General features: G+C 36.1%; 2 protein-coding genes across 5 annotated transcripts; both read left to right on the top strand.

Annotated features, from left to right (window-relative positions):
• Positions 1 to 99: 99 nt before the first annotated feature.
• Positions 100 to 9,668, top strand: LOC136825734 (zinc finger protein 665-like). 2 transcript variants are annotated; one of them, XM_067082541.1, is made up of 2 exons: positions 100 to 379; positions 5,792 to 9,668. In XM_067082541.1, exon 2 carries the CDS (start codon positions 6,478 to 6,480, stop codon positions 7,948 to 7,950), a length of 1,473 nt encoding a protein of 490 aa, XP_066938642.1. In that variant the 5' UTR covers positions 100 to 379; positions 5,792 to 6,477; the 3' UTR covers positions 7,951 to 9,668. The 2 variants fall into 2 exon arrangements, with proteins under 2 accessions (XP_066938642.1, XP_066938643.1); XM_067082542.1 differs by having other exon boundaries at positions 100 to 388.
• A 3,953-nt stretch (positions 9,669 to 13,621) lies between these two features.
• LOC136825732 (zinc finger protein 665-like) lies at positions 13,622 to 18,935 on the top strand. Of its 3 annotated transcripts, none has more exons than XR_010849438.1 (2): positions 13,622 to 13,669; positions 16,943 to 18,935. XR_010849438.1 is itself a non-coding variant. In XM_067082539.1 (2 exons), exon 2 carries the CDS (start codon positions 17,509 to 17,511, stop codon positions 18,772 to 18,774), a length of 1,266 nt encoding a protein of 421 aa, XP_066938640.1. In that variant the 5' UTR covers positions 13,630 to 13,759; positions 16,943 to 17,508; the 3' UTR covers positions 18,775 to 18,935. The 3 variants fall into 3 exon arrangements, 2 of the variants coding, with proteins under 2 accessions (XP_066938640.1, XP_066938641.1); XM_067082539.1 differs by having other exon boundaries at positions 13,630 to 13,759; XM_067082540.1 differs by having other exon boundaries at positions 13,645 to 13,759; positions 17,367 to 18,935.
• Positions 18,936 to 20,433: the final 1,498 nt, after the last annotated feature.

Here is a 20,433-nt window from a genome sequence, read left to right as displayed (position 1 = left end):
TATTTCCTATGGTAATTGAAAACCTAGGACGGTTTATCAAACGTTTCTAGACGCCTTTAACAAACGTTCTAAAATGTTTTCCTAGGAGGCATTCCATTTATCACCTGCAAAACTTTTCCTTCACTGCACCAGATACATCAGCGCAAAGACATAATTATGGAAATACCGTATTCCATGTCTTCTACATAAAGGATAACAATCACTGTAATGACAGAGGTATGAGGAGATGAAAATCAATGTGGACGAAGGGGTCTGGGAACTTTGAGCATATTCGGACGGCCAATAAAAGAAGAAGAAGAAGAAGAAACTAACAACAACCCAAGACGTCTGTCTAGTGGACTCTGTAGGACCCGACAACCTAAAATCAAACTTTGTTCGTGTATGTACAGTACGTTCTTAAAATGCTGGCAATTGGGTACTGCTTTATTAAAAGTAAAATGAAAGTCGTTTGGTCACGAAGAACGAAATGCAGGAGAGTAGGGAACTGAGGAACAACGTCCGTAGACGTGGCTTAGGCCTAGGCTAGGCCTACTTTTTATGTTGTGAACCTTACTAGGCCAATGATGATGTTAATTTGAATGCTGTTACGCTTTTAAGTGGTCAAGGTTTGGTAAAGTCAGGTATTTATGGGTTGGTTTTAACCGTAACTAAGTGAATTCCTGTTCATTAATTGTTAGTTTCGGCCAGCCAAACCATCGGCCTAAAATTAACGTTTCTTAGGCCTAATTGTTTGCTGATAAACGTATGAATCTGGTAGGCTAATAATTTGGTGGGCAAACGGACTATGGTAATCGTAGTGGGCTGTGTTAATCTGCAATTAATGTGGAACAAAAATTACTAATTTTTTGTGTCATAGGCATATTACAAAAAATAATTGTTTATAGGCCTATTTGTTTTCCCAGTTCTTGTTCGCAATAAAGTAGCCTAGTAGGCCTATCCTAGTAGCACTTTCTAGTATGTTGTATACCATATGATTATTGTAGATTTCCATACCAAAAACAGTTAAATATCTTGGTTATAAAATGATACTTCAAATTCCTAGCCTAATACATAAACCATTTATTTTCTTGGATAAGGTTAATTTTCTTGTATTCACTGTAACCATTATTGTTGCAACAAATATTTATTTTTCTGTTTTCCCGTCTAATGCCTCCCCCCCCATATCCAATATATTATTTTACTTGGACCCCAGCGAGAAACCTAAGATTTTGGATGGAGAAAAGAGAAATAACTGTGGTGCGTCCTTCAGAAAGGTTGGAAGTAAACAAATCATTACCCAATAAGTTGAAAAAGAAAGGTTATGCTTAGCCAATCAGTTGCAGCAATCACCAAAAAATGTTTAAAGTGAAAATGTACCAAGAACACTAACAATGGTGCAACCTAGCTCAGCCGTCTGCAGACTAACCTAATTAAGGTACCTGGCTAGTGGAGGTTTCCACCCCTGGATCCCCCCCCCCCATCCCAACCTGACATAAAGTACCAATAAAGCCACGATAAAATAAAAGTCCTTATCTGGCACACGGGAACAAAGACTCCCAGCCTAATGTGACCTATCTCACCATGGATCCTAAAATGAAATATTTTTCAGTGTTGCAGTCGGGTTACCAAGCTTTTCCAAAAGAAATGCAGTCAAATTAAGCAAAATCACATCAAATAATATAATTATCATGCTTTAACAGTATTAGAATTCCCATTTTTGAAGTAAACATTTACCGCTCATTGTTCTAAAATATTTGTGGGCTTAGTCTAAGATGTGTCATACTGGTTAACCATCTTGTAAATTGTTAGACATCTGTCACTCTATGAGGAATATCAAAGGACATCCTAAATTACAACATGAAGAATTTCAGAGGATAGATTTTTTATTGCCATAAACACAACCCTATACTTTACTCCCTGCATATCTTTTGCTTTGTGTTTTTAGGCATCATTATTGGAACCAGGGTTAACAAAGGACCACACTAGAAATATAGCTTAATTTACCTAACCTTACTTGGAGGGTACTGGGACACTTTACACGTGACCCTACAAAGGCTAACCTCCCTTATAAATCCTTATCATATGAATAAGTTATTGCACTTGGGATGTTCTTGAGCTGGTTACTGATAAGGTCTTGCTGGAGTAAACCATTCATTTTTGTATTTTCCCCCACTTATAAAGTTAAGTATACCTTAGTTTAACTAGACCACTGAGCTGATTAACAGCTCTCCTGGGGCTGGCCCGAAGGATTAGATTTATTTTATGTGGCTAAGAACCAATTGGTTACCTAGCAACGGGACACACAGCTTATTGTTGAATCCTAAACACATTATAACGAGAAGTGAATTTCTATCACCAGAAATAAATTCCTCTAATTCTTCATCGGCCGGTCGGAGAATCGAACGTGGGACCAGCAGAGTGCTAGCTGAGAACGATCCACCCGTCCAATGAGGAACTTCCCTGCCTATAACCGTGTAGTAATGAAAAGCATGAATTTTTGGGATGTGGTGAAAAACAAGTAATGAAGAAAAAGGAAGTGATGAAATATGTATGTAGTTCAATAGAATCAGTGGGAAAAGCGTGCTTGATGTCTGCCCTCACCAGAGAACAAGAAATAAACTAAATTAATGTTAACATAAGCTAAGTTAGGAAACAATGCTGTTAACTGACCAGTAGGCTTTGCCTTCCTGAAACCCCAATCCCATATTAAGCCCAAGTGTCAAATGCTGTTGTAGGGGATAGGCTACATTATATCCTGAGCTACCTAAGACAGAATTCTACCCGACCTTAGTGGAGTGGCAAAGTATTTACAGTATGCCACTCAGCATTTAAACATTATTTTGATAACTGGGCTTTATTTCTAAAGAAAGTACAGTACACAATATGTTTGCACAAAACATAAATCATGACAATACAGTTGCCTTAACATTTCTGAAGCAAATGAGCATGCTCCTACTAGCACTGTTGCTTTTATATTGATCTTTATTGAGGCAAATGAACTTGCTGCAGTACTTTTGTTATCAAATAATCTCTTGAGCAACTGTTTCTACATAGGGTCATCATTTATAACTTGGATACATGCAACTCTGAGCCTGAATGTGAATTAGGTAGAATCTCACATTAATAGACTCTCCCACCATTACTGGATTTTGTTAGATATTGAACAGCATCAGACAGCAAGTGTTCTTAGGTATGATAAGTTACTTAAATAAAGTGACACAGATGAGGTGGGAGTGAGTGCTATTAGGTGATAGTGGATGGTAACCTGCAGTACATTTGAGTGAGGGAGAATAGATCTTAGGACTTCCATTTCCTTCATGTACCCTTCATAATACCATAGCTCTATCTTAGATTGGTATTTATCATGTACATCTGTTGTAATTATCTTATATTTTTTATCCCTAAAGCTGTTTACCTGTGAGTCTGTTGTTGGCAGTGGCCTCTCTCTAGGCTATGACAAAAAATATTTTTCTAACAGACATTTCCAGTAATGAATGCCATAAACCATTATAGTTCTTAATTGTGTGGTTCTATTTTATTCAGGTGACCCCCGTAGGTGGGGGTGATAGTGCCATCAGTGCGCCTAATATGGTTTTAACAATTGTTTCATAGTGCAACTGTGAGGTTTTCCTCCAGTTACACCTTTCAAACCTTCTAACTGTAAATTTCCCTTTCATCGCTGAATAACCTCATAGGTCCCAGCGCTTGTTCTTTGGCCTAAATTCAATATTCTGTTCTTATTCAGGTGACTAATCTTTTTCAGGGGTTTTGAGGATAGCAATCAGAATGAATAGACACAAACAAAAGTCCATACCCTGCTTGATTACACTTGGCAGACATTATTCACTTTGTGCTGTCTGTTAAATGTAACATGATTTTCTGGCAAATGACCTTAACTACCTGAATACTTAGTGATATCCTTCTTTCCAACAATGATAGTTATGGTGAAAAACATTTCTGGAGAACTTTTCATTTGACCACTATTCATAAGCTTTTATTCATTGGTTAGCTCTTATCATTCTTAGCACTTGAACATCTCAGTTGGTGAGGGCTACTAGGCTTGTAGACCATCAGCATCATTACCTTATAGAAGTACCACAACATCACACTACCCATCACAAGAGGTCCTTTTGTTTCCTCAGTAGTAAAGCTGTGGAACAGTTGGTTGGTTAAATTGTCAGCCTTATGAAAGTATGGGCCCTTGCCCAAAGACAGTCCATAAGTGTGGTAAGGAGTTAAGGGGAATATGGAGCTTGGTGTGGCCATGTATACACTATTTTTATATTTGATTTTTTATGTAGGAGCTTGCTGGTTGTCACTGGCCTTTGGAATTGTGCTATGTACTGTACATAGTGTGGACATACTTCTACAGCTATACTACAGACCACCAATAATGATGTTATTTGAACACAAATAACTTGGACTGCTAAACTTCGACTTTTAGTTCAGCTCCAAATGTCACTTAAGTGTGCCTGACATCCTCTCTCTAGCCCCTTTCCTAGTAGCCTTACAGGTAATAGGTGGAAGATTTTGTCAGCCTACCTTTTCCTGTAGGCCTTACGTGACACCCTTAGGATGTACCAAAGGGTCTGTAAAGCCACCTACAGAGCCGTCAGCGGAGTCTCCATCGAACATGTCATTCGCTAAGTCTCCGCTGAGCAAGGTTTCTATGGTGGCGTCCCATTTTCTTCGCCTATACAATTGGTCACGCCTAACATGCCAGGTCACGCGATTTCAATCATTTAAACTATGTATGTATTTGTTCACCTGTTGTCAATTGTGTATCTTGTATTTCTTCGTTCGCAGGCATCAAGATTATATCCATATTGGAATTCCGTCTGTTTTTATATTGTAAATTGTACTTGCTTGCTGTGTATTATTTTGTTAATTATTATCGACCTCAGGTCACACACAATCTCATTTCTTTCCCGGCACGGCGCCAGTCTGCCGCTATATAAACTGCCTGGATCTCGAATAAAGCGGCAGTTCTCTTTTACCTGCTTGTTTCTTTTGCACCTCTTACAGGTCTTTGTAGCATCCATTCAGCCCCAACTGCATTGGTTTTTGCCTTTTAATTTTCATCCATTTCCTCTGGTTTTTCTTATTTAGCTGTGCAGCTTTTTGAACTACACCTTGCTCTGATTTTCACCTCACATTCAAGAGTAAAACTTTTGGATATCTTGAGAGTACAGATTAATGGCAATAATAATCAGACCCTCAATCTCATCACTGATTTAATGCTATTTAGAGTATTGTACTGCATGCAGTTAAAGGCCATTCACTTGTTTTAATTAACTAATGAGAAAGTTTAAACAATGTGATTGGTTTTAACAGCTAAGTGAAACAGTGGTTTATGTTTATGAAATGTTAAAATTATTATTAAAAATTTTGTTCTTTATCTTTTATACAGATATGAATAATTTTTGCACAAAGATTTTGATAATGCAATTGTTTTATCTTTGTTCATTTATATATTAGTACTGTATAATGTTTCATGTTTTGGTTACTCCTGTATTTTCCTGAACTTTGTATTTTTGAAATACAGTGTTCCTGAATATGTTAGATAATTTTAAATCTTAAAAGTAAAAGTGTCTAACAGTTCACTTATTTCCCATTCAGGGAATTACAACAGTACTAAACCATGTTTGGAAACTCTTTCGAAACTCAGGTCTTAAAATTTTGAGACGGTTTTCATGAGTTATTCTTTTAAAAGCCAGAGTTAGTATTACGGTAATGACAATTAAATATACAGTGAAATTCACCCTCTTGTATTTTATGGATGGTAGTAATTAATTTTACTGTATCTTTTCAGGTGCATTAGTGGAATGCTGAAGATGTAATTAAGGCAGTTTTTCTGTAAGGATTCCTTTCTGCTACATTTGCCATTGTGAAAAAAAAAGGGATTAACGGTAGTGTTGTAATGTTGTAAAAGTGATAAAGAGTGCTCAGAAAAATTCCTTTGAATTGTGGGCACTTATTTCCAAGCATCATAAGTAATTCATCATGTTGCTTAATTGTTCTTTGCAGAATACTGTTAGATTGTATAGCATGTTAGTATTTACAGTATAGTTTAAGTAAGTATTGTTTATTGGTCATGCATAATATTACTGTATAGAAAAATAATGGTTTAGGTTACCTTCAGTCATTTCTTACATATAGTGTACCATTACTGGGTTTAATTCAGAACGTTTTTATTATATATTGTTATAGGATGTTGTTTGGTTATCTAGTATTGTTCAGTGATGCAACGATAATTACTTGTGCATGTTCACCTTTAACAGCTGTAAATTTGTAAAGGTGGTAAACACCAGTGATAATGCCAGGATACTTGTTAAGACAGTAATTTATAAATAGTGTTCATGATTTTGTTGTGAGTAGATATTGAGACAATATGTTATGCAGTCTGAGCAAGGATTTTTTTGTAATTTATTGTACTTAAAAGGGAATTTCATATTGTTGTGTGCATAGATTAAGCCCTAGATATTTTAAATTTTAAAGATGGAGCTGGTAGAATGTGAGGCAATCTTTGAAGAAAACCCCGATGTGCCATTTCAGTGCTCTCTCTGCGGGAAGGCCTTCCCGGAACAGGGCTCCCTTGAAAGCCACACTTGTGCACATTCCAATGAAAAAGTGTATGAATGCTCAGTTTGCGGGAAACTGTTTGCTCGAATAAGATATCTTAATGAGCACATGTTAATTCATTCTGGAGAGAAACCTCATGGCTGTTCAGTATGCGGTAAAAAATTCCGCCTGAAGAGCACCCTCAGGCGTCACAAACTTGAACACACTGGCCAAAAGCAGTTCAAGTGTGAAATATGTGAAAAAACTTTTGCATTTTCAAATGACCTAAGGATTCATACAGTAGTTCATACGGGAGAGAAGCCTTTTATTTGTCCTATATGTGGTAGTACATTTAGCCAGAAGAGTTCCTTAACAAGACACTTGGCCAGACATTCTGGTGAAAACTCTTTTGAATGTCCTGAGTGCGGCAAGTCATTTACCCGAAACAGTAGCCTAGAAGATCACATGTTGAATCATACAGGTAAGAAAAAATTTGAATGTTCTGTTTGCAAGAAATGGTTTAAACGTAAAAGCTCTCTTGGAAGACACATGCAGATACATTCTGATTTGAAACCTTTTGAATGCTCACATTGTGAAGAATCCTTTCCAACTGCAGGCCTCTTAAAGTCTCACATGGTTTGTCATAGGCAGCTTCATTGTGATATTTGTCAAAAAGTCTTTAAAAATACAAGCTCACGTAAAACACACATGCTAATTCATATTGGTGAGAAAAAATTCCAATGCAGTGAGTGCGGTAAACATTTTCTTCGTAAAGATCTGTTGAAAACTCACATGATGATTCATACAGGTGAGAAAAATTTTCCCTGTCCTGAATGTGGGAAATTGTTTGCTCAAAGTGGTGACATGAAAAAGCACTTGGTTGTCCACAGTGAAAACAGGTCCTTTGTTTGTGAGGCTTGTGGCAAGTGTTTCAAGCACTTAAGAAGCCTCCAAAATCATCGCCTTACCCATTCTGATGTGAAACCGTACAAGTGTTCTGTTTGTGAAAAGTCTTTTACAAGGAGAGCAGGTGTCAAAAAACATGAGAAATTACATTCTAAACGTGGTTATGCAGCCCAACGTCGAAGCCCTGGTAATGATTCTGAAACACTGCATGATGATTCCGAACAATCTAACAATGATTCAGAAGGAGGGTTTGAGGAAAGTCATTTAGAGCACTCAAATAGAGAAGATGGCTTAGAAGTGGGACAGTCAGGTGTAAATGATAGTCCTGAGGATACAGGTAATGAAACTGCTAAAGAAACACAGAATTGGAAATGGACACATGAAGAGAGTGAAAAAGAAATCAGACCTTCAGTTGTAAAAGAGGAAGTATGCGAGAAAGATGAGTGGGAAGAAAATTACATTAACATGGACTTAGTACAAGTGAAAAGTGAAAATTTAAGTTGATATTTGTTGTTTTAATGGAGATATGATTGTGAAACTTCTTAATATGGCTAAATTATTACTTTCATATGCCTTTATTATGTAAGCCTTAGTTGCCATCCATTGCATTATTTTTTATCCCCCCCCCGAAAAAAAATGAAGTAAAATATATGCTGCATCATAATAACTGGGAAAGCAGACCTGCCTTTAGACTCATTACTGTACTGTACTATTCTAACCAGGCTAAGATGACCAACTGTATGATATTATTTACAATAATGTTTTATTATATGGTGTTTTTTCCAACCATTTCAGGCTAATAATAGTAAACAAAAACTGCATTCATGCATTTACACTTGCTAGTTGAAAGCTAAATAAGGCATGATTTCACTTAGACCTGCTTACCAGTGTGCCCCAAGGGAAATACCTAATATGCCCCATGGGAGCACTATCATCTGCAGAGTGCCTTCTACTGTGCTACTTGAGTGGTACTCAGTGTATTTTGCAATTCCTTTTTAATTCTGTCTTTTACTTCTCATCCATTCTATTTGGTCTCTTCCTACCAAGAAGTCCTACCTCATATGTATGCATGCAAGGTATAATATACTGTATAGTTGTCAGTTTCTCATAAAGAAGCCTGATCTGATCTCTGAGTGACACTTCTCTCCCATCTGTCTGTTTTAGTTTAGGAGATACATGATCAGATGTCACTCGAACATGTAAGACTTCTTTTTGAGAGACTTGCAAAATTTAGACATGATGCCTTGCATGCACATACACTCTATATGAGTACGACTATGTACATACGAGAAGATATACATTAGTGCAGACAGCAGCTGACTTGAACAGTGGATAATGTCCTTTTATTCACTTTTATCATCGTTTCTAAAGTCAATTGTCGATCCAAGTTGTTTACCACTGGCATGGACCTAACTAACACTTCAAATAAATATTGTTGTGTTCAGTACAGACAAAAAGGATATGGCAGCTTTTTTTCATATATGAAAGTTTGTGGTGTACAAATATTTATTTTTAACATTTCTGAACTTAACCCTTAAAAGCCATATTTTACAGTTAAGAGTTTACTCCACATAAACAAACACAGTTATGATATTTAGTATGAGTTGTTATGTATGTTTTATTTTACTGTTTTTTTTTTAACTGAAAATGTTAAGCATAATTAAAATCATTATACTAATTCAGTTATGTATGTTTTATTTTGCTGATTTTTTCAAATGAAAATTAAGCTTCATTAAAATCATTATACTATACTTCCCAAATGTAACACAGTTACTCGGTAAGGATATCTTTTTAATGATTGCCCAGTAATTTGACGAATCAATGGATGGTGGTTAAAGTTTATTTGAAATGTTATTTGTAATAATATATTGTTTTTGAGATTTTAACATATTATATTTATGTTTACACAAAGACTATGGAAATACAGGTATTTTGTTTTACAAGGTTGAAAGTGTGACATTGTGCTTGACCTGTTGCAGCATAGAAGTGTACGGTGTGTTTTTCCCATTATATTTATAAATATAATTCAAAAGTAGATTTACACGAACTCCATTTTAACCATCGATTTTTAGATGACCGAATAAAGCACAAAAATTTAGAAATGTATATTTGTATGTAAGTACACGTGTAGATTTATAGGAATACTATACAAGTTAGATGTTTTTTCTTACTTTGCTGATTATCTTGTTAATTAGTCTGTATTAATAAATGTATTTTGGGGATTCTCACTTTAGATATCCTTGTTTTGGGTGACGTATTTAAATTAATCAACTTACACACTTGAAGGAGGACTACTTGATTTGAATACAAAATTGTTTTTCATTTGAAGTTTGTGTTGATGGTATCCCAAGAGCACTGCCGGCTTCTAATTTGAGCTGTCTGACTAGGATCTTCTAATACAGTACTTAAGGTTCTTTGTAGCATCCATCCCCTAACTGCAACTCATTTCATTCCTTTTACTAAGCCTCCATTCATATTTTCCTTCTTCCATCTTACTTTCCACCCTCTCCTAACAGTTGCTTCAACATTATTTTCAGCAGTGAATGGACTCATAGATCCTAGCATTTGGCCTTTGGTTTAAATTTTATATTCCAGTTCCATAGCAGTATTTAGAGGATATGTAAAATATCCCTTACTGGAGGGAGGCTTCAATGATTCAGTTAAGCTACTTACTAGTGCTGTAATAATAATATGCTTAAAGTATTGTATTAATAATAATCTTTGTGTGTGAGATCCCTCAATAGGGCAAGAGTCTGTCCTTGACAAATATGATAACTAAGACATGATGATAATCTACTCATAGAGTTGATGAACAGGCAATTGCAGTGCAAATTTAATAAAGAATGGAGTTTTATTATTCTTTAACAATAGTCCAGAAGGAGATATTAGAATACGAAATAGGAACAAATCCTCTAATGCAGCCCTATGAAGGGCTAAAAATGACTAATACAAATTTTAAAACTAGTAAAACCATAATACATTTAACGATTACCTGTAAAAAAAAACTGCTTTAGATATTCTGGTCTCAAAATAGATAAGGCTAACATCTTCAGTTTCGTACAACAAGTAATGTCCTAGAATCTAGATCATGCAAGACAAAAGAATGGTTGATAATAGTAACCATATTTCAGACGATGAAGAGAGATCTTTGTATTGTATGAATATTACACTTAACATTTTCAATTATGCAAAGGAAATGGTAGTACTGCCTGACAATTATGAGGAAGAGGAGGAATTCCCAGAGAAAGAAATATGACAATGACTCAAATTGTGGAATAACAATGTTAAACAGCATTCACACTTTTAAATCTTTTTTTTTTCTTCTTCTTCTTCTCTATGGGCTTAATCATCTAATGAGATTTTCCTTGTCTTTCATCACGACCGGGAGATATATGAGAAAAATATAAGATAATCGCATCGAAAATTAACTCTTGACCAAAACCGACACTCACGCTCAGTTGCACTAAAACCTCTGAAATCAAAATTCCGCTCAAAACCTTAACATTCCTACAAAAGATTCTTTACTTAAGGAGTCACAATGACGAAATATGTTCCATTTGTGGCTCTGAAGATCTTTTCAGAGACTGGACCTGTTGCATCCAAGTTTGTAGGCTACATGATGCTGAATACAAATATTCTGCATGTATTTATAATCCCAAACTTTGATTGCCAAAGAGACACCGCTCCCCCAGAAATTACTTGAGATATTGTTAGAAATTCTGGTGTCTGAAAAAAAAAACTAGTGATATTCAGAACAAAAGTGAGAAAGAAAATGCAACAAGAAGAACCAGAAAGCATTTCATACCCAAATCAAAGTGAAACCTTGCCTCTCTTTCTACAAGCTCTACTTAGAAGAAGACTATGCACTGAACGTCTTCAGTGCTCCTATCTAAAGACTATGCACTGAATGTCGTTAGTGTTCCTATGTCTCAAATTTGCAGCTATATCAGTAGACAAACTAGAAGGACAAATCCTACCCACAAAGAATAATCATAACAAAATAGAGAGAACTCAGAATAGGTTATATAACAAAGTGACTTCTTAACAAATAAAAAATACCATATTGGCGACAATAGGATTGTAAACCCGTCTGCTAAACTAAAACAACACTCAGCTCGTTGTATCTTTGCCGACACTGAAGATTACACAGGAAAACCACATCTCGAGTTCATTAAATATAGCCACGTGTAGACCTCGCTTACATTTACACGAAAATGTGTGCAATTTGACCACGTGATCCAACATAAAATAAAAAGCCTCAACTCCTTGTTGGCAAAATTTTGTGAAAAAAATTTGATTGTAAAACCAAAACTAAATCTTCAATAATGTTGGCGAATATTGCTACCTTAGAAGTATCTAGATGTTTCTGCCTACTAACCAAAATCTGAAAACACATATGATGGTAACGAGTGGTCTATTTTGGTTATCATAAATATATCGGAATTTGGCGGAGGAAGTAATTGTTCTTTAATATCCTATGTAAGTTAAAGGCTTGCATAGTAAGCGCTCCAAAAGTTTTAAGATCATCGAGAAGTCTAGGAGTCACTGCAGCTAGTAAAAAAATAAATGTTTAGGCCTTTAGCGGCTGTGTCCGGCAGATTCTGTTTTCATATATTCGGCGCAGTGCTTCAGTTAATTGTTCTCCCGTTACTTGAAGCTTTTTGCTTGATTTGCCTGTTGGTTATGGACCTTTGTCAATTTTAATTTCCATTAAGGGCTCACAACTTTCACCCACCCTTTCCATCCACTTCTGCGTGTTTCTCTTCCGCTTCCCGATACTTTTGAATTGAATGCTTTTTTTCTGAGCATTTCTAGACATCATCCTCCAGCCTAAAATAAGCCGGTGCAAGAGCAAAAATTAATATGGATCGTTGACTCGGCTTTTATTTTTGCATTATCATCGAATGCCTTTCCTGTCTTTCCACAGCCACTCCGCTATTCTATCTACCCTCGGTATTGGTGAGATTCTGATTCCAGTCCTTGCTAATCTGAATTTTTACCGCCTTCCCTCTGTTTTCTTGAGATCTTGATTCCATTCCTCCCAGATCTGCATCTTTTCCCTTGTCACCCGCCTCTTGGGCTCCCTCATCTAGTCTGCCATAGCTTGAATACTTCCTTCTATTTTCACTGGACCTCTGTACGTCTTGAATCTACCTGCTGCCTTTATCTTGCCTTCTTCCATCGGATTTTACTTTCAGCTTTTTGGTTCTATATTTTCCGACAATTTTTGGGGTCTAGCTTAATTTCTCAGTTTTTACGAATTTCAATTATGAATTAACTCAAGTTCTCTGGAGAAGTTTAACTGAATAGGCAGGCGCACTCATAGGTTAGTTTGATATCTGTTGCTTTATGTGTTAATGAATGACCTGAAAACCCACAAGCAAGTCCTTGGAAGAGAAGAGGAAAGAAATGAAGCCTATGTTTATAGAAAGGTTCCAAAGAAGAGATCATTATTAAAAAAGAAAAAAATAAATTAACAAATTAGTAATTAGTATATTAAAGAATTTGAAGCAAAGGGTTCTGGGATCTTAATAAGTTGTGCCTGAAAATAAAAGTTCAGAACATATCCTTTGCGACTCGACAATCTGTTCACAAAGACTTGAGTAAATTCAGTAGATTTACAGTGGCCTAAGAGTTAAGAATTATATTAGCCTGGGAAGAGTTTGTTCCAGCTGAACAGTCGTAGCCGTCATTTACCTTTGTACTGATAAGATGGATGAGAAGTCACTTGAAAATTAAGGGTCAGCACTGAAATTTTTAGTATAAAAAATGAGTAAAGACGTAGCACGCTAACTTTCAGTTTAACAAATTAAATAAAGTAGCAACCTATAATTTGCAGGTGGAAGTTAGAAGGGAATGAAATGATGTGTTTGTACACAATGAATCCTAAGTGGTAATGCTTACAAGAAAGTGTGATGGTCTTGCAATAAACACAAGAAAGTGTAATGGTCTTGCAATAAACACAAGAAAGTGTAATGGTCTTGCAATAAACACAAGAAAGTGTAATGGTCTTGCAATAAACACTGTCAAAATTAGGGACGCAGATAACCTGAAAATCAAAATCTTACAGAGGTGAAGGGAACACTGAATAACACGTGAAATCTATCAGACGAATGAAACAGATAAATAATTAGTATTTAAACGCCGTCACCTGTTACTTTGTACGTCAGGTTCTAGCAATTTAGTGCCCGCAACTGTGTTGACTCAGGGCGGTCAGGAAATGGTAAGCAGGAATTTAGGACCTAAAGAATCTTCGTGACAGTGGCCCGGGATTTCTTTGCTACATTTAAATACACACTTCATTAACTGTCACGTAAGAAACTTGCTGAGTTTGGACAAGGTTTTAAAGCTGTTATAACAGTTGGGATGACTTAAACTTGGATAATGTTAACTTCGGGGCTGAGTATACTGCTACCGTTGGGTACAAATGGGTTTATGTAAATTTCCGGAAGACTTAATCGTAGATATACTATCCATTATGAGCTTATTGTGGGGAACACACTTAAAGTATTGTTTTTATAATACTATATATTACATGGCCAATACTATAATATTCTATTCCTTGAAAAATACTTGAACCACAAATGTGTGACTGGGTATCCCATCTTTTTTTTATGCACTTCTAACCATAGTTATTGATACAACCGGCCCTTTTTATGTTTAACTCTTAGATATCCAACAATTACGGTGGACTACCACTGGAAAACCAGTGATTGGATAGGAGAAAATAGAAAATGAGTGCATTACACCAGTCAGAAAGCTAGGCTGTGCGCACTAGACAATATAATCCGTCAATAAAATGTATACTGTTGTCCATTTATGTCAACAGGAACAAAGGCTGCAATGCGTAAAGTTTTACCCAATACAATAATGCATGAAAATATAGCACTGACAGAATGCATCCTAACCTGACGTACAGCCGTGGGTCCTCACCTGGTTGGGGGTTATTCTGTACCTGGACCTCCCCACCTAACTTGACCTAGAGCACCTTATAAGTCAGTACATGTACAGGAATATGTCCTAACCTTACCTTTGTACAGGTACTAGGAACTTCACTGGGTTGGGGGTCTCTGCCCCCAAACGTAAACTGACCTTGAACATCATGAAGTTCATTGAGTAACTAACTGAAGATTCTTGGTCGCCCTATCCTAACCTAACCTTTACCACTCTGTACAAATAAAAAAAAATTAATCTCGACCTAAACTTGCACATGAAGCCCTAACTGGAAGGCACCCCCCACCCCCAAACACTGCACAGAACATACTCCCTACCTCAAGGATGGGCGTTACACAGCTAAGAGGCACACACTGAGGAAGGGATTGCCATAGGCTTACTTCCATGTGGATAGATAGTTGCTGTATCTTATGGTACAGTACAGTAATCATGAATGACAGGGACACATCCTAATCTAATCTTTCTTAATCTAACCTACATTGCCATTTCCTGCTTGAACAAAGGGATAAGTTTAGTGCTCCCTGATACTCCTTCCCCTTGGGTAATAAGTACAGTGGTGATACTTACTGGGTTACAGCCTAACCTACACTAGAGTAGTAATATATCAGTTATAAATTGTGACGGTTTTGGTATAGATGTAAAATGATGTAGAACTGTTTTAATACTTGATAAACCAACATTAGAACTATTAGGTACATGATACACAGGCATGAAAATGACCAGTATACTGCTTTCCTGTTAGGTTATTTAATGTTAACATGAACTTCTCAAATTCATATTCTACCTGTTTTGTCTTCCCAATCTGATTCAGGGTTCCTACATTTCAGTTTCCTTTTTTCAATTTATCCTAAGTATTTATAAACCAGGATACAGGTATTCTTAGCACCCCCATTTCAAAATGGTGCCCTTTCATTCAAGTGGCAGAATCCATTGTTTGTTTTTTGATAAATGTACTATTTTTTGCTACATCTCTTCTATCCTTAAAATGTTCTTTTCCCCCTTATTTTTCTGTGCTACATATATCTGCATTTGGCTGCATTTCTCTAGAAACTAGGACAGAGAGATGAAAACTAAATCAGTCCTCATGTAGTAACATCCTTGACCCTCTGAGATTTTGGGGGTCCCAAAATTTCTGTGGCAAAGGGCACTGCCTGGACATGGCAATGTTTTTCTTTTATTGGTTGTTGTGATTTTATCCTTAGTGATAACCAGGCTGGTTTCGTTACCATTTTCAACTTGAATACTTGTACTTTACCCTAGCATATTAAAAAACAGAAAAGCGGCAAAAACTCAAAATGACATGTTGAAGTGTGCTCAAAATTTTCAGTGAATGACATTCTTTGATGTCTGAATCTCATGGTTTGGGAACAGGATAAAGTCATTTGAAGTCACTGGGATCTCAAAGGATTAATATGATAACCCCTTCATTATTATTATTATTATTATTATTATTATTATTATTATTATTATTATTTCAGTGTCACATAAATTCAATCTGCTCTGAAAATATGGTTGAACTGGATGTTGAGGCTCAAAGTATTGCATTCTTGCAGTCTCTTGCTATTTCATCTGGGCTGTCTCTTCCAGCCCTCTCTGTACTGTTCCTGCTTCATAGTCCAGTAGATCCCCAAAGTAACTGAAATGTTCTTCTGTATATGGCTTGCTTATCTTCTTTTCGTCTTTCAATTGACTTTTCTTGTACATTTCATGCATAAAAAATCCTGAGCTTTTCTGTGACAAGATCTGACCATCTGTTACGTAGTACTGTACAGTACTGTGCCAAGTTCACCCATATACCTCTCCCACACCATCCACATGACCACTTTCCAGTTGTCTTAAGTTTTATTTGGTCAAACTGATTTTTAGTTGTCTCCTCTTCATTACATTTGTCCATCTTTTAAACATTTTCATAATGTCTACTGACTCTATTATGAAAGTGAAGCTATCTGTGCAAAGCAGCTTCTATGGGTCTCTCTTTCTACACTCCTTTGTAGCTTCGTCCTTTACTTTATCAAACAATAAAACATTAGGTGCTGGTTCTTGATAAAACACAACCTCAAATTCTCCTGATATATATGCACCCCTAGATTTATGCAATGGATAGGTTCCAGGACTCCATATCTCAAAATAAATGTAATGTCAAGTTTTTTATACATAGCGGTGTGATGTTGAAATATTTGCATATATGAATACAAAACTTACACTCAACACCCTGTACCATACTACCCTATAATTCATCTATATATCACTTTTGATAAATAAAACAATGGTGCCTAAATGTTCTACTGACTTGTTGAATGCTATAGCAGAAAGAAAAAAAAAAAAGTTTATGAATGTTTAGCATTGGACTTATCCATTGTAACCTTAACCAATGGTGGTGGTGGTCACTGAGCCTTGGAACAGTATCTTGCAATCTTTGTAAATGTTGTCACAAAACAGAAAATCATGGTAGTATTGTATTATTTTATACTGAAATAATAAGTCTCATTAATGTCCTCAAAGGATTCTGAAAGGTAATTGAAATTCTGTTTTTTCTTTTCAGGTATCTCAGAGGGTGTAGTAAACAAAATATTCCCCATGCAAGTCTCAGCTATTGGCTTTACCTGAAGCATTTGTAGTAGTTTAAGAAAAATGAAACACATCTGCCTCACAATTCTATATCTTTTAAAACCACCCAACAGTAACTTATTTGATTTAATCTTGTGTACATTAAACAACCTTCTGTGTTGTTTGGGGTTAATGTTTTTTTTACGTCACCTGTGCGTCTGTGCGTAATGTGATTTTTGAGGAAAAATAAATTTTATCATGTAAATGTTCTGTCTTATAAGACAATAATGCATGCGGCAAGATTTATTTAAAGTAGTGCAGTAATAAGAAATTGGTTTTTATGATTCAGCCTTGTACTGTTTTGTGCCTTGTATTGATATTCACATTCTAAGTTAACATTCTCATTTTTTTTTATGCAGATATGGTTACCAGTGTCATGTATGTGGTTTTTATAGACCTAATATACAAGCTGAATGTTGCTAGCAAGATATGTAAGCTTTACAATGAATTTGTTTTAAGGAGTTATTTCATGTTTTGTGGAATGAATTGTACTTTTTGAGCATGGAACCCCCAGGATGTCAGATGATATATCAAGAAAATCCTGATGCAGAAGTGCAGCCTGTGCATGGGAACACTGACAAATCATTTCAGTGTTCTCTCTGTGGAAAGTCTTTCACACGAGAAAGCTCATTCAACAGTCACACATGTATGCATGCTGATGAAAAACCTTATACATGTGTGATTTGTGGGAAGCATTTTGCTCGAGAAAGCAATCGTAAAGATCACATGTTAATTCATTCTGGAGAGAAACCACATAATTGCACAATATGCGGTAAAAAGTTTCGTCAGAAAGGCTCACTCACCAGTCATTTGCAAGAACACGCTGGCCAAAAGCAGTACAACTGTGACACATGTGGAAAATCCTTTTCTTTTTCACGTGATTTGAGGATTCACAAAGTGGTTCACACAGGAGAGAAGGCATTTGTTTGTCCCCTGTGTGGTGATTCCTTTAGCCAGAGGGGTTCTCTAGGGAGACATTTGTCCAGACATTCTGGTGAGAAGCGTTTTGAATGTCCTGAGTGTGGGAAATTGTTTGCACGGAACTGTAGCTTGAAAGATCACATGTTGATCCATTCAGGAAAGAAAGGTTTTGAATGTTCTGTTTGCATGAAAATGTTTAAATTGAAAAGTTCCTTAGAGAAACATATGTATATTCACTCAGGGTGTAAACCATTTGAATGTTCAGTTTGTCAAGAATCCTTTACAACTATAGATCTCCTAAAGTCTCATATGGCTTGTCATAGCCAACTTCAGTGTAGTATTTGTCAAAAGGTCTTTAAAGAAAAGGGTGCTCTTAAAACACACACCCTGATTCATAGTGGCGAGAAAAAATTTCAGTGTAATGAGTGTGGTAAACAATTTACTCAAAAGGGTCACATGAAAATTCATATGTTAATTCACACAGGAGAGAAAAAATTTCCGTGCCCCGATTGTGGGAAACTGTTTGCTCAAGTTGCTGACGTGAAAAAACATTTGGTTACTAACTGTGCAAAATATTTCAAATGCAAATCTTGCGGTAAGTGCTTCAAGTACTCAAGTACTCTTCAAAAGCATTACCTTACTCATGCTGAGGAGGAACAGTATTCAAAAACAGGTTGTGGTTTAGAAGTGGAACAGTTAAGTGTGAACGGTATCTCACAGACAGTGGAAGATGGAACTCAAAAAGATACTGGCAACCACATACTTCCAGATAGAGAGAGACTGAGTGATGATAGGTGTGTTTTTATAAAAGAAGAGCCATGTGGAAAAGATGAATTTCATTCCTAATATTTTAATCCTGTGCTTTTGCCAATAAAAAAAAAAGTTTTTATGGTAATACTTCAGTAATGTGCAATATTTTTTTTATATAAACTTAGCTTGCAAAGTTAGATTCTTATACCCTTTGCAAACCAACTTTAGAGAAAATAAAATGCAATCCGTACACCAAATATTTGTAATGTAATTGTCCTAACTTTAATCATCAAAGAACAACAAACCTTATAAACATACCCCTGACGAGATATGTCATAATACCTGTATCCATTTTCATTTTATCTGAAGAATCAGATTTTTAAGATAATTTTGTTGAACAAAATATAATTTGTCTGAATACAGTATATGAAAAATCTTGAAGCTTTTTCCAAGAGAATTAAAAATCTTGAATCATTGGTCTATTTCATCTGTGTGATAATAAGGCCAGTGCTTCTATTAATATTGTACTGTCATTGCCATTACTGATCAGATTTGCTGCTTATGGGGTTTGACATGAAATGAGTTTTCTTACCTCTTCTGTCATGTGCACTATCTGCCTGAATTTCCTTTTCCCATGATGTTGCGGATTGTCCTGGTTTTCATACTTCTATTTCCATATCTCTACTATGACAAACTGGTCTTAGTTCCTTCAAACCATTTCAGTCTTTGAAATCCTAATTATTTTCCAGCTGCTGGATACAACTTCTTTGCATTTCCCACTGCACTCCAGCCATGTAGCATTTTGTATGTACACCTGTTCAGAATCTCATTCTTGAAAGTGCCCATGTCTCTGCTGCATGTAGCTTGGGCCTTGTATTATGCAGCACAGATTTTTGTGTCAGTTACTAAAAAGATACCCTTATTTATCTAGATTTTATTATTTTTTTTTTTCTTCAAAGTCCAGCATGTCTCCAAGGAGACCTATGTCTTATTTCTTCTAAGGTGCCCTTCCACCACATGTTATTCCTCATAACTTACTTCCCATTTGCTTATCTTATACAATTCAACCACTGGGAATCCTTTATTCCTTTTACATTTTACAATCCTGACCATCTCTGCAGACATCTCCCTGCAGTAAACTTATCAGTCACAAATTCACTTTGTTAATATTTTTATTCTCAATTTCATTTTCACATCTGTAAAACATTACAATTTCTTTCTCTGTTTTTACTGTTAACAACAGGTCATCTGCATAATACCAGCTCCCAGGGCCTCCCTTTCTCCAGTCTTTTGTAGCTTCCTCCATCACTTATCCTTGAACACCTAAATACCTCTGATATACCTGCAGTACCATCACATCAAGAGTCCTTCTGGTACCCTATGCTTTTATAATGCCCATCTAATTTTTTGTCAGGATACTCTTGTGAAACACATACTCAAGATCCACATATATGTAGCTGAATCTTTTCCTCTTTGCAAGGTATTCTGTAACCGCCTCACAATAAAGATTATCTTGGTTGCTGATTTCTCTGGGACAAAGCTAAACTGACAGTAGCCTAATGGCAATTACTACTAAATGTTAAATGAGCATGGAAACTGAATACTGTACAGTAATACTTAATACTGAACTATACAAGTAATAATAATACTTGATGCATGATGCTGATTACATATACTGTGCAGGTGTTAATCAACTACCAGCATAATGCAAGCATTATACCAAGGATGCAAGTGGAGGAGGGCTGTCGTTCTCAG

This window comes from Macrobrachium rosenbergii, chromosome 39 (genome assembly GCF_040412425.1).
Source record: "Macrobrachium rosenbergii isolate ZJJX-2024 chromosome 39, ASM4041242v1, whole genome shotgun sequence".
NCBI classification, from domain to species: Eukaryota; Metazoa; Arthropoda; class Malacostraca; order Decapoda; family Palaemonidae; genus Macrobrachium; species Macrobrachium rosenbergii.
The sequence above is the reverse complement of the archived record's forward strand: the minus strand, read 5'-3'. Positions and strand labels throughout refer to the sequence as shown.